Source organism: Rhamphochromis longiceps, linkage group LG7, assembly GCF_057381845.1.
Source record: "Rhamphochromis longiceps isolate RC_006_pf linkage group LG7, R_longiceps_female_GT1.1, whole genome shotgun sequence".
NCBI classification, from domain to species: Eukaryota; Metazoa; Chordata; class Actinopteri; order Cichliformes; family Cichlidae; genus Rhamphochromis; species Rhamphochromis longiceps.
The window spans coordinates 59,857,535-59,869,964 of NC_140563.1; the positions used below are offsets into that span (position 1 = coordinate 59,857,535).

Below are 12,430 nucleotides of genomic sequence, written 5' to 3' on the forward strand. Positions count from 1 at the left end.
AAATATATATTTAAAGTATATATATATATGTGTGTGTGTGTGTGTGTGTGTGTGTGTGTGTGTGTGTGTGTGTGTGTGTGTGTGTGTGTGTGTGTGTGTGTGTGTATACGCACGAGTGCCCGATGCCATCTAGTAGGCTCTGTGCTTATTGTCCAGCTCCATGGAGCCCACTTGCCATAGAATATCAGAATTGGCAGGCCAACCACTGGCACCCTTTGCTTTTCACAGATGAGAGCAGATTCACCAAGAGCACATGTGACAGAAGTGAAAGGGTCTGGAGAAGCTGTGGAGAATGTCATGCTGCCTGTAAAAGTTTTGGTGTTTGGTGGTGTGTCAGTGATAGTCTGGTGAGGCATATCCATGGAGGGACGCACAGACCTCTACAGGTTAGCCTGAGCTATTTCTAATAGAAAGCCTCTTGGACATTATATTTTGGTTCAGTTTGTGGGGCAGTGATGGCCTGGTCCAGATCTGGGAGGACATCCCCCATGATACTGTCTGTTATCATAGTAGGAGGATGCCCCAATGTTGTCAGTCATGCATACAAGCATGTAGAGGCTATATAAACTGCTGAATACCACTTTGAATTGCAGCAATGAAATTTCAGCAAAAACAGATTAGTCTGTTGCATCAGTTTTTTCCTCTTTGATTTTTGGACTATCTTTGAATTTAGCCCTGTGTAGGTTGATAATTTTCATTTCCATCAAACAATGTGGCATCCTAACAGATTATCCAGTCCACATCAGCATAGACATCCAGTGTAATTTTTTTTTCCTATTGAGGTCTGATGTGTTTTCAGAAGGTTCATTTAAATATTTTTGAACAGTTTAGAGAATAGTAGAACAAAGATGTAAACTTTGTGGGAATTTTTGTTTTATCATTTTTCTATTTTGCTCTAGTGTTTTGGAAAAAACAGCTTCACTGTAGGAAAAAACACAGGACACACAAATCTGCTGTTTTTTGGAGCATCCGCCCCAATTTTTCCTCTTGTTAATCCACGTAGCTGTCATTTTCATTTATTTTCCTTTTACATTACATTACATTTAAAAACAAAATGTTTGTGACATAAATAATATAATTTATATTTTAGATTATTTCAAAATTAATATTGGTAGAAAATATTACTACTTTATATTAAACTATAAATTATCTCCAAAACTGTTTTTAATTATTAGCTATAAAACCTCAAAATGATGTAATAAACTGCACTGGAGCTACCGTTACAGTAAATGCTGAGTAACAGAAACTTTATCGGCTACAGCACCACGCGACCCAATCGTCTTGTACGTATTGTGGAAGCTGTAGTTTCTAATACTAGGTAGCTGTATGTTATTGACATTCACGTCTTCTATTTAGAAGACTACAAATCCCAGGAGCGGCACAAAGTGGAGCGTGACTTACGCATGGCGATTCACCATGGCGGTGTACTGTTGTGTGTGACGGGCAGGTTAGCTTGAGAAAAATACGGAGTGACGCGTCTGCTGCCAGCCACGGCGGGGAGACCAAATAGAGGATGGGGTCTCGAATCAAGTAAGTATATTTCTCGGTGCGTTAGTTAAAACTGTTGTGTTAGCAGTGTTCCACAGAGTCATGGAGAAGATATCGTAGAGTATGAGGCCCTGGCTAAAAACACTGAAGGGACCTGGAAAACAAAACAAAAAAATAAGAACCTTTTATTTATATATTTTTAATGACACTGAGGTGTACTAGTAACTCAAAGCTTTCCGCGCGGTTAGCGGTGACTGACAGTGAGTGGATATGTAGCCACTTTAAGCATGGTAACTGCATTAGATGTTTTTTTTCCCCCAAAACCGGATGCTACTTTTCAGGACTGAGAAGTGCAGCAGAGACGATGACTGCAGGCTACTCTCGTGGCATGATAGAAAAGGACAACTGATCTATAGATTGGCTTTGGTATACAGATATGGTGTATTTATGAGATTTATATCACTATAAGGACAGATTTAGTAAGAAAAGTCCCGCACTGTGTTGAGACACCATGTTAGTAGGGTTATGTGGAGGCCCTACTTTGCCTGCTTTTTAAGAACAATCCTTACAGTTTGGGCTGGATATCATCACTCATTACTATAACTAATTCAATTTCAAGATTTCAATTCGATTCAATTTAACTCAGACAGTCAGACATATTATAATTATGATAATTTATCAGTATATATCCATATACTTAAAATTTTTTATGTCTATGTATAAAACCAAAGCTGACAGTTGTGAGACTGTATCAGAGGTGTAAGCATCATAACAGATGCCTTTGTGTCAAAGTAGCTGAGGATAAAACACAGAAAAACATAAAGGAGATTTTCCTGGCCTGGCTTTTTATAGCAGATAACCAGCTTAAAAATATTCTGCAGAATGTCAAAAACAGAAGAAATCCATGAATCAACAGATAAACATTACCTGATGCTGCTGAAGTGAAGCAGAGCTAAGTTACATAGGTTTTATTAAAGACATAGCTCAGCGTTTTGCAATTTGGCATATTTTGTAAAAGTTTACACTTATTTGGTATTGAACAGCAGAAATTAGGCTTTCTGGTCGGAGTTCATTTAAAAAAAAAAAAAAAAAGTCGACAGCACCACACACAACGGTAGACTGGTGCCTAGTAAGCAAGTGAATAATGCAGAAACACAAATTTTTGGTGGTAAACTGGAAGTACCCTGTGGGAATTTATGACAAATATTTTTCAAATGCGAAGCGTAGTTTGATCTTCATTTGCTGCTTTTTCAGTGAATTTTGGTCGGAGGGTGACAAACCTGCAGCTTCAGAATCTGTGAGATGTCGACTTTTAGCACCCGATGAGTTGTCTGTGTTCGTGCCGCCGGGTTGTGCTTTGCATTTACATCTTTCTGTGGAATGTGTTTACCTGCTCTTTAATCATTTGGTGTTATAACTCTTTGGTGGTTTTTTGAAATAGTTTTGTGAGCTTTAAGCTGAGATTCTGGTGTTTCTGGCTAAATAAATATATTTAAAAATCAATTCAGGATTTAATGAATCGATATTGCATTATTCAAACTAAAACTGATTTGAATAGGAAAATCAATTTTTTAAACCCACCCCTTGCAATCCCTGAACTTTGGGGCGATGTGTAAAATAAAAAGACAAAAAAAACCCAAGACACAGTGCATGGTCTACAACAAATTTCAATTCTTTCATTGGATAAATGATGTCATCTGACAGAAAGATTTCCACTGCTTTGCCTTGTTGTCTGGCGATATGGATGATGAGGAACTGTAGATCTTAGACATAATTCTCAAATGCGCCAAACCCCTGTGCCTGCCCACAGTCTGTTTCACAGCGGATGTTTGTCGACTAAAGGATTAAATAAACGATTGAAATCTCTTCCTATCAAGACCTTTGTTGAGGATAGTTCTACAAATTTTGGAAATGTTTTGAGTATGAACTCTGAAGAATAATTTAGTGAACAGTAAATGTTCATAATGGTAATTTCCTCACCATGTAAGACTCCCTGAAAAATCAAAACCTGTCACATATTTATCTCTAGCTCACTTTACCAACCTTTACCATTTATGTATTAATACAGCTACACCTATGCTACTACTTGCTGTGAAAGAAGAAAAACATACTTGACCCACCCAACTAGGTTTTTAGCCTAAGATATTCACTGTCTTCTAGGTGAGTTTCTTGTAAAAAGGTATATACAGGGAGTGCAGAATTATTAGGCAAATGAGTATTTTGTCCACATCATCCTCTTCATGCATGTTGTCTTACTCCAAGCTGTATAGGCTCGAAAGCCTACTACCAATTAAGCATATTAGGTGATGTGCATCTCTGTAATGAGAAGGGGTGTGGTCTAATGACATCAACACCCTATATCAGGTGTGCATAATTATTAAGCAACTTCCTTTCCTTTGGCAAAATGAGTCAAAAGAAGGACTTGACAGGCTCAGAAAAGTCAAAAATAGTGAGATATCTTGCAGAGGGATGCAGCAGTCTCAAAATTGCAAAAACCAAGGCGCCAAATAACTGCCCATGAACTGAGAAAAGTCAAGCGTGCAGCTGCCAAGATGCCACTTGCCACCAGTTTGGCCATATTTCAGAGCTGCAACATCACTGGAATGCCCAAAAGCACAAGGTGTGCAATACTCAGAGACATGGCCAAGGTAAGAAAGGCTGAAAGACGACCACCACTGAACAAGACACACAAGCTGAAACGTCAAGACTGGGCCAAGAAATATCTCAAGACTGGTGTTTCTAAGGTTTTATGGACTGATGAAATGAGAGTGAGTCTTGATGGGCCAGATGGATGGGCCCGTGGCTGGATTGGTAAAGGGCAGAGAGCTCCAGTCCGACTCAGACGCCAGCAAGGTGGAGGTGGAGTACTGGTTTGGGCTGGTATCATCAAAGATGAGCTTGTGGGGCCTTTTCGGGTTGAGGATGGAGTCAAGCTCAACTCCCAGTCCTACTGCCAGTTTCTGGAAGACACCTTCTTCAAGCAGTGGTACAGGAAGAAGGCTGCATCCTTCAAGAAAAACATGATTTTCATGCAGGACAATGCTCCATCACACGCGTCCAAGTACTCCACAGCGTGGCTGGCAAGAAAGGGTATAAAAGAAGAAAAACTAATGACATGGCCACCTTGTTCACCTGATCTGATCCCCATTGAGAACCTGTGGTCCATCATCAAATGTGAGATTTACAAGGAGGGAAAACAGTACACCTCTCTGAACAGTGTCTGGGAGGCTGTGGTTGCTGCTGCACGCAATGTTGATGGTGAACAGATCAAAACACTGACAGAATCCATGGATGGCAGGCTTTTGAGTGTCCTTGCAAAGAAAGGTGGCTATATTGGTCGCCGATTTGTTTTTGTTTTGTTTTTGAATGTCAGAAATGTATATTTGTGAATGTGGAGATGTTATATTGGTTTCACTGGTAAAAATAAATAATTGAAATGGGTATATATTTGTTTTTTGTTAAGTTGCCTAATAATTATGCACAGTAATAGTCACCTGCACACACAGATATCCCCCTAAAATAGCTAAAACTAAAAACAAACTAAAAACGACTTCCAAAAACATTCAGCTTTGATATTAATGAGTTTTTTGGGTTCATTGAGAACATGGTTGTTGTTCAATAATAAAATTATTCCTCAAAAATACAACTTGCCTAATAATTCTGCACTCCCTATATGCTGTGAGACCTGCTCTACCTCCTGGCTGTAGCTCAGCAGTCACTTAACCAAAGCAATCATTAGGCTGTCTTTGGTGGAGCACCTTCTTTGCAACCATTTTCTCCCAAAGCCAGTAACCTCCAGGAACCACTGCCAGTCAGTCTGGGAATATTTCTCCCTGTGGTATCACACCCAATATGGTGGACAGATCTCGACATATGTGCACAGACACCATGAGAAACATTAATACTACAGTACTTACCAGAAATTCCTGCTGCTCTTTCAATTTTCGTGTAGGCCACTTTGCAGTGTCCTTTACCAGTTTTCTTCCTTCATCTTTTTGATGGATGTCTAATTCTTGGTTATATGTTTCTTGTGTTATATTTTCTTTCATTTTTGTATGCAACATAAGTAAACAAAGCTTTTTTACAAATATATTTTTTGGCCTTTGTTTTTGGGTTTATTAGATGGATGCAGTGAGAACTGACGGGAAAGAGAGAGGGGAGACATGTGGCAAAGGGCCGTGGGTCAGACTCAAACCTGGGGCCAGCCGCTCTCAGCCATGCTGCATATGGTCGCCTGCTCATCTAACTGAACTAAACTGGCGCCCATAAAGCTATTTTTTTTATTATTTGTTGCAGGGAGAACCCTGAGTCTACCTTTGAGGTGTATATGGAGGTGGCCAACCCAGGCATCCACAGTTCTGGTAAGTCCTTAAAAATTACATTTTCTTTTACATATTGATCATGGAACTAGGTGTACATAAACAAGTAATAATGAATGTAAAATCCAATATGTTTCAATACATAGAACCCCTTCAAGGTTAGAATTACCAGAATTTTTCAAGGCATTAGTCACAAAATGTTCTCTGGTTATAGTTATAAAAATACCCTGACCAAACCAGACGTACTTAATTAACGTGGAAAATAAATCGATTTATCATCTTTATCATATCTTTATAGTTCTTGTCATCATAGTATCCACTAGAAATGTTCTAACCAACTAATTTCTTAGCTGACTTAGCAAGGAAATAAAGTTTGACTAGATGACTAGTCTAAGACTAAGAAACACTCAGATATCTTGTTACATTTGAGAACCATTTAGTGGACAATTCCAAAAGTTGTCCAAATAAAGGCATTTGAAACCAGTAATCACATTCTTCTTGAGTCGTCCTGGTGGATGATATTGTTTGTATTGATATTGTTTTGTTGTTTGTTTTATTCACTGAATTATGGTATATCTGGTGGAAGACAGCTGTATAACACTTAGAACATAACAGTTTGCCGAGTTTGGGCGTCAATTAAAATGTGAACAATTAGATTAAATGAGTATTACATCTGGTACTGCCTAGTCACATTATTAACAGTTAGTAGTCTAGTTGACTCTTTGCACACATCCTTAGTATCCACATCTGCTCATAATACAATTTTCACTGCTGGTTATCTACCTTCCATTCTCTAACACTAGAAAAAAAAACTCAGTTGGAATCGAATATTTTTCTTGGGACTTTTTTTTTACCCAACCTAATGCACTTTCCCCTCCAATGTTTTATGCAGTCTGATCCCCTGGGGAACCAAAGACCTCCTCAGTTTCTCTGTACACAACTGACTTTAAACTACACAGCATTCTCTGTTTTAACACTGCCACCACAGGGTCGAACAAACAAGCCTGCCTTCTTGATTATTTTATTCAGCCAGTGATTGTTCTTCTTCTTGGTAGAGCTCTCCCAGCAGACCACAGCATAGGGAATTGCATTAGCAACCACCGACTGATACAACATCTGTAGCAGCTTTCAGAGGATGTTCAGCCTCCGCAGGAAAAATAAAGTCGAGCCTACCCTTTCCCAAAAGAGAAGGTGGAATAAAGCTAGCTATTTAGGCCTCCTGTCTCTTTGTGCAATCTCATACTTATTCCAAAACGTTGAGAGAAGGGCCACACCATTTGTTGCATATTACTGTGGATAGTTCTCTGGTACACTTTTTACACGTTTTGCAGCAGACAACAAACTACACTGCTTTATCATGTCAATATCTCTGTCACTACCACTTCCCTTACACTACTTTTAATAGATTTCTGGTAATGTGGAAATGTGAAATTGCTCTTTTTTTCTTCTGTCCTATCTGTTGATGAAGTGTGCCCACACATAGAGTGGAATGGCCCAAACCTTGGGGTGTTGGTTATAGTAATTATGAAATCTTGACAATAAGTCACGGATTAGTACATAAAGGGTCCTGTGCCAGTGTACTGTTTTGTAAACTAGAGCAGGGTGATATGACCAAAAATATTTATAGCGATATACATTTGAAAATTTGCGATAACGATATAACTGACAATATAATTGACACTAGACAAAATACTTTACAACTCCACAACTTTATAGTGCAAAGAAAACCCCAGCAATGTATTTTCACTTAAACAAGCAGCTGTTTTTTATGTGCATTAAAGTAATATAAAAATTTAACAGTGCAAATGCAAATTCCTTGCTGACAGTTTAACCAAAAGGCCTTTCCAGTGGAAATTGGCCGACATATCCTCAGCATAACCATGTATAATATCCACAAAACTTAAAAAGAGGTTATACACACAATACGATAATATTATGTTGAAGCACAGTACGTATCACTCCGCGAGGCTCCTGCCTACGATAGCCGTAATGCTCTGACAATTCATCAAGCGGTGCGGGTTCGTAGCTTAGCAAAGTCGTACTGAAACATTTGACAGATTTTGACAGATGTGTACCACATAAAATAATTTAGAGGTCAGTAAACACAACCAGAATTCATACATAAGGCGCACAGGATTATAAGGGGCACTGTCGATTTTCAGAAAAATCAAAGGATTAATTTTAAGTGTGCCGTATTTTCCAAAAAACACGGTAATAAAGACGGCCTGCTAGCATGCTCTACCAAAAATAGTGCTTTGTTGTGTATCTGACGGACGAAAGCTAAACCAGTTCTACACTGAAGTTGCAGCATTTTTACAAACCAATTCTGGTTCATCTGTTTCATTCAACGATCCGCTTTCGCCCTTCTCATTCTCCGTCGCTGCCATGCTTTTTCCGCCATGTGTGTATGAAAACAAAGACACTGTGCATGCACGTTTTACCCATATTCTATCACGATATTTCATTTTCTTATCGTTGCCCAACATTATACCAGTATTACTGTGAACGGTATGATATGGCTCAGCCCTATTGTAAACTTTAATTTTATTTTGTGATTATTTCATAATTTTTGGCTAGCAAGAAAAAAGTTATGTCAGTAGGAACATTTCAAGAGGTTAAGATGATGGCACCAGCTGAGTTATGGTGATATATCTCAACTCTGTCTCTAAAGTTTTTTTATCTGCAGCAAGTGACTAATTTCCTGGATACCGAGGAGAGGTTGTTGGCTGTATTTCTAAGAATTTTATCCTGTTTGCAGAGGAAATGATGAAACTGCAGTCTTCAAGATGCAATATCCATTTGTTTTTTATTTACTGTTTTAAGCAGAATGCTTATATTAGAAGTGTCATTTGTAAGGGGGATTTATACCCTTGCTTACATTGTTTCTCCCTTGTCATATGAGGGAACAGTGCAGCACTCAACATGTTGCAGTAAAGCTCAAGCTCACCTCCTGGGCAGAACATACAGTGATGATCAAATCTGCTGATGAGTGCAGACATGATTTTGGTGTAGCAACAAAATAAAAAATTCCTTTTCCAACATGACTGTGCACCAATGCACAAAGCAAGGTCCGTAAGACATGGATGGGGGGAATTTGGTATGGAACACCTTGACTGGTCTTCACAGAGTCCTGACCTCAACTCGACAGAACACCTTTGGGATGAATTAGAGGGCAGACTGTGAGCCAGGCCTTCTTGTCCAACATCAGTGTTTGACCTCACAAATGCCCTTCTGGAAGATTGGTCAAAAATTCCTATAAACACCTAACCTAAAAATCGTGTAAAGCTTTGCCAAAAGAGCTGAAGCTGTTATCATAGTAAACCCATTAAGAATGGGATGTCACTCAAGTTCATGCATGTGAACTGCAAATTTTTGGGTCACTTGGATTTGTTCAATTTTTTATTTGTACTTTTTCTGCTTTTTTTTCTTTTCTTATGAGAATAACTGTTTAAATTCAAAGTCAGTCAGGTTTCTCTTTTACAAAAGGGGTGAGTGATAACTCTCAGATAATTAATTTGCATATTTTGTCTAAACATAAAAAAAGATGATGAAAGAAGATTTTTCATAGTTTTTTTTTCCTCTTAAGGTTTAATGTCACAGCACTGTGAGTTAAGGGTGCAGAAATTAACTAAGAGATCATGTGCGTACAAGACTGAATGTGTCTGCCAGCGACTCCTCATACATATACTGAAAGTGGGGAAACCCCTAAGCCTCATGGATTGGGTCATAGTCTTTAGGGTTGTCTTGTTGAAAGGAAGCTGGTGATTTCAGTGAAGTCATTTTCTGTCTGTATGCTTCTAACAGGGCCAGAGGTTCGTCGGCAGTTTCCCGACGACTACAGAGATCAGGTCTTACATTTTCTTTTTTTTATGTATTGTACTTTTCTACAGTTGTACATACCATGCTTTCACTTTTTCTCTTTGACAAGCATTATTTTTATGTAATTTTTAATTATTATGTAGTGTCAATAATGTAAATGCCTCTATGCACACTGTTCTCTATGGATAGCTTCACATTACATGTTCCATTTGAGCCCCTCTAAATTTGTTCATGGATTAATGTACTTTATAATCCCTTTCTTTGTACCACAGGAAACTCTTAAAACTGTGTCCAAGTTCTGCTTCCCTTTCAGCATGGACAGGTATACACACATACACATCTGCACCTACATAGGGTTGATTAAATCTAAGAGAATTGAATTAAAATCATTGCTGTGGGTATTCAATGAAGTTTTTGGTGCTGGTACACTATTATTTATGTTAATGACACTATTAAATGCTATAGTATTTTGGCTCGTTTGGGCTATTAGCAAAATTATATACAGTATTTAGCCACACTAAGAACAAGAGGGGAAAAAAAGTAATGTTAGATGTTGTTGTTATAAGCTAAAGATGGGTCATTTTGAGATGTTGGTTTGGGGAAATTAAAATAATACAATGCTTTTGTTAGGTGCTGTAGTATAAATGCTAAAACAGTCCATTTTTGCCTGTTTGATTTAAATAGGTGACAATGCTTGATTGCCTTTTTCAGTAAAACATGGATGTCATATCTTGACTTGGACATAAAAGTCTCAAAATGTCTCACTCGAAACATCAAGATGAAAGTCACCTAGGATTTTGAAATTGATACCATATGTTCATCTACTAAGAATCTTAGATGCGTTTCTCAGTGACCTTGATGTCAACCTTAGTGGTCAAGGTTTCTGAAAATCTTGTGAATGCGATAACTTGAGAACAAGGCGAAGTAGGATTTCGAAATTTTATTCCATAGGTGTATCTCTAGGAGGCTGAGGAATACCACCAGTTGCCGCCAATATCTTTTTAAAACTATTCAGACCTGATGGGAGTTCAGGAGCTGGCCTAAAGACTGTCCACTAAACTAAGCTCAAATAAAACAGCATTCATTCATTGATTGTTCTGCTTTTATTAAGTTTTATTTGGCACCATTAACAGATGTCCGTTTTATTCTATATGAAGTCTGTTTGTCTATATATTCTGTTTATTTGTGTATCTGTATCTTATGGAAAGGACTTAGTCTTGTCTTCTCCTCCTCTCTCAACCAACAGTCTTTCTGTCAACCAAGTTGGCCAGAACTTTACGTTTGTGTTGACTGACATTGAGAGCAAACAGAGGTTTGGCTTTTGCCGCCTCTCGTCAGGTGCACACACTTGCTACTGTATTCTTAGGTAAGTATGTGTATAGGTGAGTGTGGGGTGTGCGTTCATTGTATTGTGGATTTTTTGTGAAAAGCTGATATAAAACTGTTTTATTGCCAAATAAAAGAAGGTCTAGAAAAACAAATAAGCCTGACTTTTGATGAGATGTTAAATTTGGCAGTAAGATACTGTACATATTTTGTTATCTCCACTAGTGATAACAAATTGACATCAGACTGAGAATCTCGCCCGTGCATCTTCTTTAGCTTTTGAATTTTCTGTGATTATACTTTATTTGCAGTCTTTAAAAATTAGTCATCCTAGTAAGTTCAATTCAATTCAAATCAGTTTAATTTATATAGTGAAAAACCAACAGCCGTCACATCAGGGACCTTTATATTCTAAGGTAAAGACCCTATAATCATAATGAAAAAAATCAGATGACACCTCATGAGCAAGCACTTGGTGACAGTAAGAAGGAAGAATCCCTTTTAACAGGAAGAAATCCCTGACAGAAACGGAGAGGGCCATTTAGGGCAACCAGTTGGGATTGTCTGTTAAATCTAAAAAAAATATTGTTTAGATTTAACAGCGAGCCAAGGAAGAGCAGCCAGTACAGGAGTGAAACGTCAAGTCAAATGGACCTCAGACTTGACTAAAAGCAGCTGAAAATGGGTACGTCTATAGCTGATTTAAAAGTGTTCGTTTTTTCCAGTATGGGGTGTCCGACTATTCCAGAGTCTAGCAGCTGTAACTGCAAAGCCCTAGTTGCCTTTAGTTTTTGGGTGAGGCACTGACAGAAAACTAACAGGATGTTGATCTCAGTGACCTGGAGGCAAAAGACAGAATTAAAAGTTCTGTAATATATTGTGGCACTAATCTATGAAGACGTTAAAAAACAAGTACTAAACTTTTTTCATGTATTTAAACCTTCATAGGTAGCCAGTGCAGCTGAGCTAAAACAGGAGTAATATACTGTCTTTCCTTTGAATCAGTTAAATTAAAGCAGCTGTATTTTGAACCATTTGCAAATTAAAGGGTGTGGAAGTGCCTAAACCTGTGTACAGGGAATTGCAGTAGTTTTTTATATTGCCATTAACCTTGTTTTCAGCTTCTTCTTTTTTTTCCAGCTGTATAATGAGCCAGAGGTATGTAGGTTCAAAACTAATTCAGATTATCCTATCCTTCAGATCCTTCAGTTTCAGATATCAAATCCTGCAGTGATTGCTATAAATGTGTGTTGTTGTTGTTGTTGGTGGGTTTTTTTTGTTTTGTTTTTAGCTAATGCTTTAGCTACCTAATTTCTGCAACTTGATCAAAGACTTTGCTATGTCTATGATAAGCTGGGCAATCACAGCTGTTGCCAGTTACAGATAACACTTTACTCAAATACTAGCTAGTTATAACAATCACTGAAAAGAAACATAAGCATGTACTTACAGTAAGTACATGCTAAATCCGTTGTGAT

At 38.1% G+C, this 12,430-nt stretch overlaps 1 protein-coding gene across 2 annotated transcripts in view; it reads left to right on the plus strand.

Moving 5' to 3' along the window:
- The first annotated feature begins 1,372 nt into the window (after window positions 1-1,372).
- dennd1a (DENN/MADD domain containing 1A) overlaps window positions 1,373-12,430 on the plus strand; it is a 41,364-nt gene continuing 30,306 nt past the window's right edge. For both annotated transcript variants that reach the window (XM_085414623.1, XM_085414624.1), the window contains exons 1-5: window positions 1,373-1,530; window positions 5,785-5,849; window positions 9,612-9,655; window positions 9,899-9,948; window positions 10,873-10,992. In XM_085414623.1, coding sequence (XP_085270749.1) covers window positions 1,514-1,530; window positions 5,785-5,849; window positions 9,612-9,655; window positions 9,899-9,948; window positions 10,873-10,992 — 296 coding nt within the window. In that variant the 5' untranslated portion in view covers window positions 1,373-1,513. The remainder of the gene's footprint in view (window positions 1,531-5,784; window positions 5,850-9,611; window positions 9,656-9,898; window positions 9,949-10,872; window positions 10,993-12,430) is intronic.